The sequence below is a fragment of the Austrofundulus limnaeus genome, unplaced genomic scaffold, assembly GCF_001266775.1.
Source record: "Austrofundulus limnaeus strain Quisiro unplaced genomic scaffold, Austrofundulus_limnaeus-1.0 Scaffold6, whole genome shotgun sequence".
NCBI lineage: Eukaryota > Metazoa > Chordata > Actinopteri > Cyprinodontiformes > Rivulidae > Austrofundulus > Austrofundulus limnaeus.
Window position 1 is genome coordinate 4,946,244 of NW_013952408.1, and position 1,515 is coordinate 4,947,758.

At 34.7% G+C, this 1,515-nt stretch overlaps 1 protein-coding gene across 1 annotated transcript in view; it reads left to right on the forward strand.

Moving 5' to 3' along the window:
• Window positions 1-1,515, forward strand: part of zgc:153615 (schwannomin-interacting protein 1) — a gene marked incomplete in the record, with an annotated part of 9,038 nt that overhangs the window by 2,989 nt on the left and 4,534 nt on the right. The window contains 1 exon segment of the mRNA XM_014031717.1: window positions 497-606. Coding sequence (XP_013887171.1) covers window positions 497-606 — 110 coding nt within the window.

Consider the following 1,515-nt stretch of genomic DNA (forward strand, 5'->3'; position numbering starts at 1 on the left):
ATATATATATATATAGAACACAAAGTTTTCATTGGCAGGTGTTTCAGATTTGGTTTAATATATATATTTTCCATACATATTATATATATATATATATATAGAACACAAAGTTTTCATTGGCAGGTGTTTCAGATTTGGTTTAATATATATATTTTCCATACATATTTTCTTTTTTGTCATTATTGTTACTGATTTAGCACACAATGTCTGAGTATCCTCCAGCAGATCAAACAGAAGAAACCAGAAACAAACTATTAACACTCATATTTATGTTTATATTTATGCAATCTGTATTCACCTGAATCTGTCAGATGTAGTATTGATAGAAACTATTATAGGGTGCCCAAATCTGTTCCATTGTTCCACATGTTCCTAGCTCAGACCAGCCAACGCGGTCCCTCAGAGCATCAGTGCACATTGTCCTGTGAGCAGAAGAGACAGGACAGGATCTTGGCTTTAACTAATGATCTCTGTATGTGCCTTTGCTTTCTGCCAGGCTCAGAGGAATGAGAGGGAGTCGATCAGGCAGAAACTTGCCCTTGGCAGTTTCTATGACGACGAGCCTGTCATCTACACCAGCTGCAGCAAAAACGGCCCATCCTCCCGGTGGGTTTCAATCAATGTTTGCGTGTGTGTGTAAACGAGAAGGAGTTAGAGTTTGATCAATGCAGATTAAAAGAAAGAGACAAATAACGATATTGTGCTCAGACTGCAGTCACTAAAGGTCTTAAGCTTGTTTTTTATTTAGATTTTGTTCTTGGATGAATGACAGGCAGATCTGCATCACTGTGGCCCTTATCTTTACAWGCATTTATAGAAATTTATCTTTAGAGGAAGTAAAAAATATAATTGGAAAAAACAAATAAAACAAACACCAAAGTGTGGCATGAACTTCTTTTCAAACTCCAAGATTTTTTGTCCTTTACTTCACTAAACTAGGTTTAAATATAACAAAGAAAACCCTTTTGTAATTAGTTGACAAAAATTTTCATTTTCAAAAATGATAAAACAATGAAGTATGTAAAGAGCAGTAAAGAACATCATATAACTTTTTATATAAAAAAGAACGACACTGTTTAATTTCAAAAGATTAAACAACTAAAAACAAAAAAAATTGTCCGTTTTATGTATTCATTTATTAACTCATTCTATTATATCATCGGTTACAGTGATGGACCGTGAGCCACTTACTCGACAAACAGAAAGCAAAAGGCAGGAAGTCCAGGTTCATGTTTATAGTCAGTCCAAGGAAACTGACAGAAATACTAACAAGCAGCAGAACAAAGAGACACTCTTTTGGACAGAGCTGGAATAAAAACCATGCGGCACAGTGGTTAACCTCACTTGCAAGAAAAAACGACGATGAAGAAAAAAAGTCCACATGGGTGTTATTAGAAATCGATTTATTTTTGGTTTTCATGACATCATCTCATGAACACAATGGCACCAAAGCACCTGAGAAAAATATGCATGAAGTTTCTTTTCACAGATTCCCCAATATTCTTGGGTTAAAAA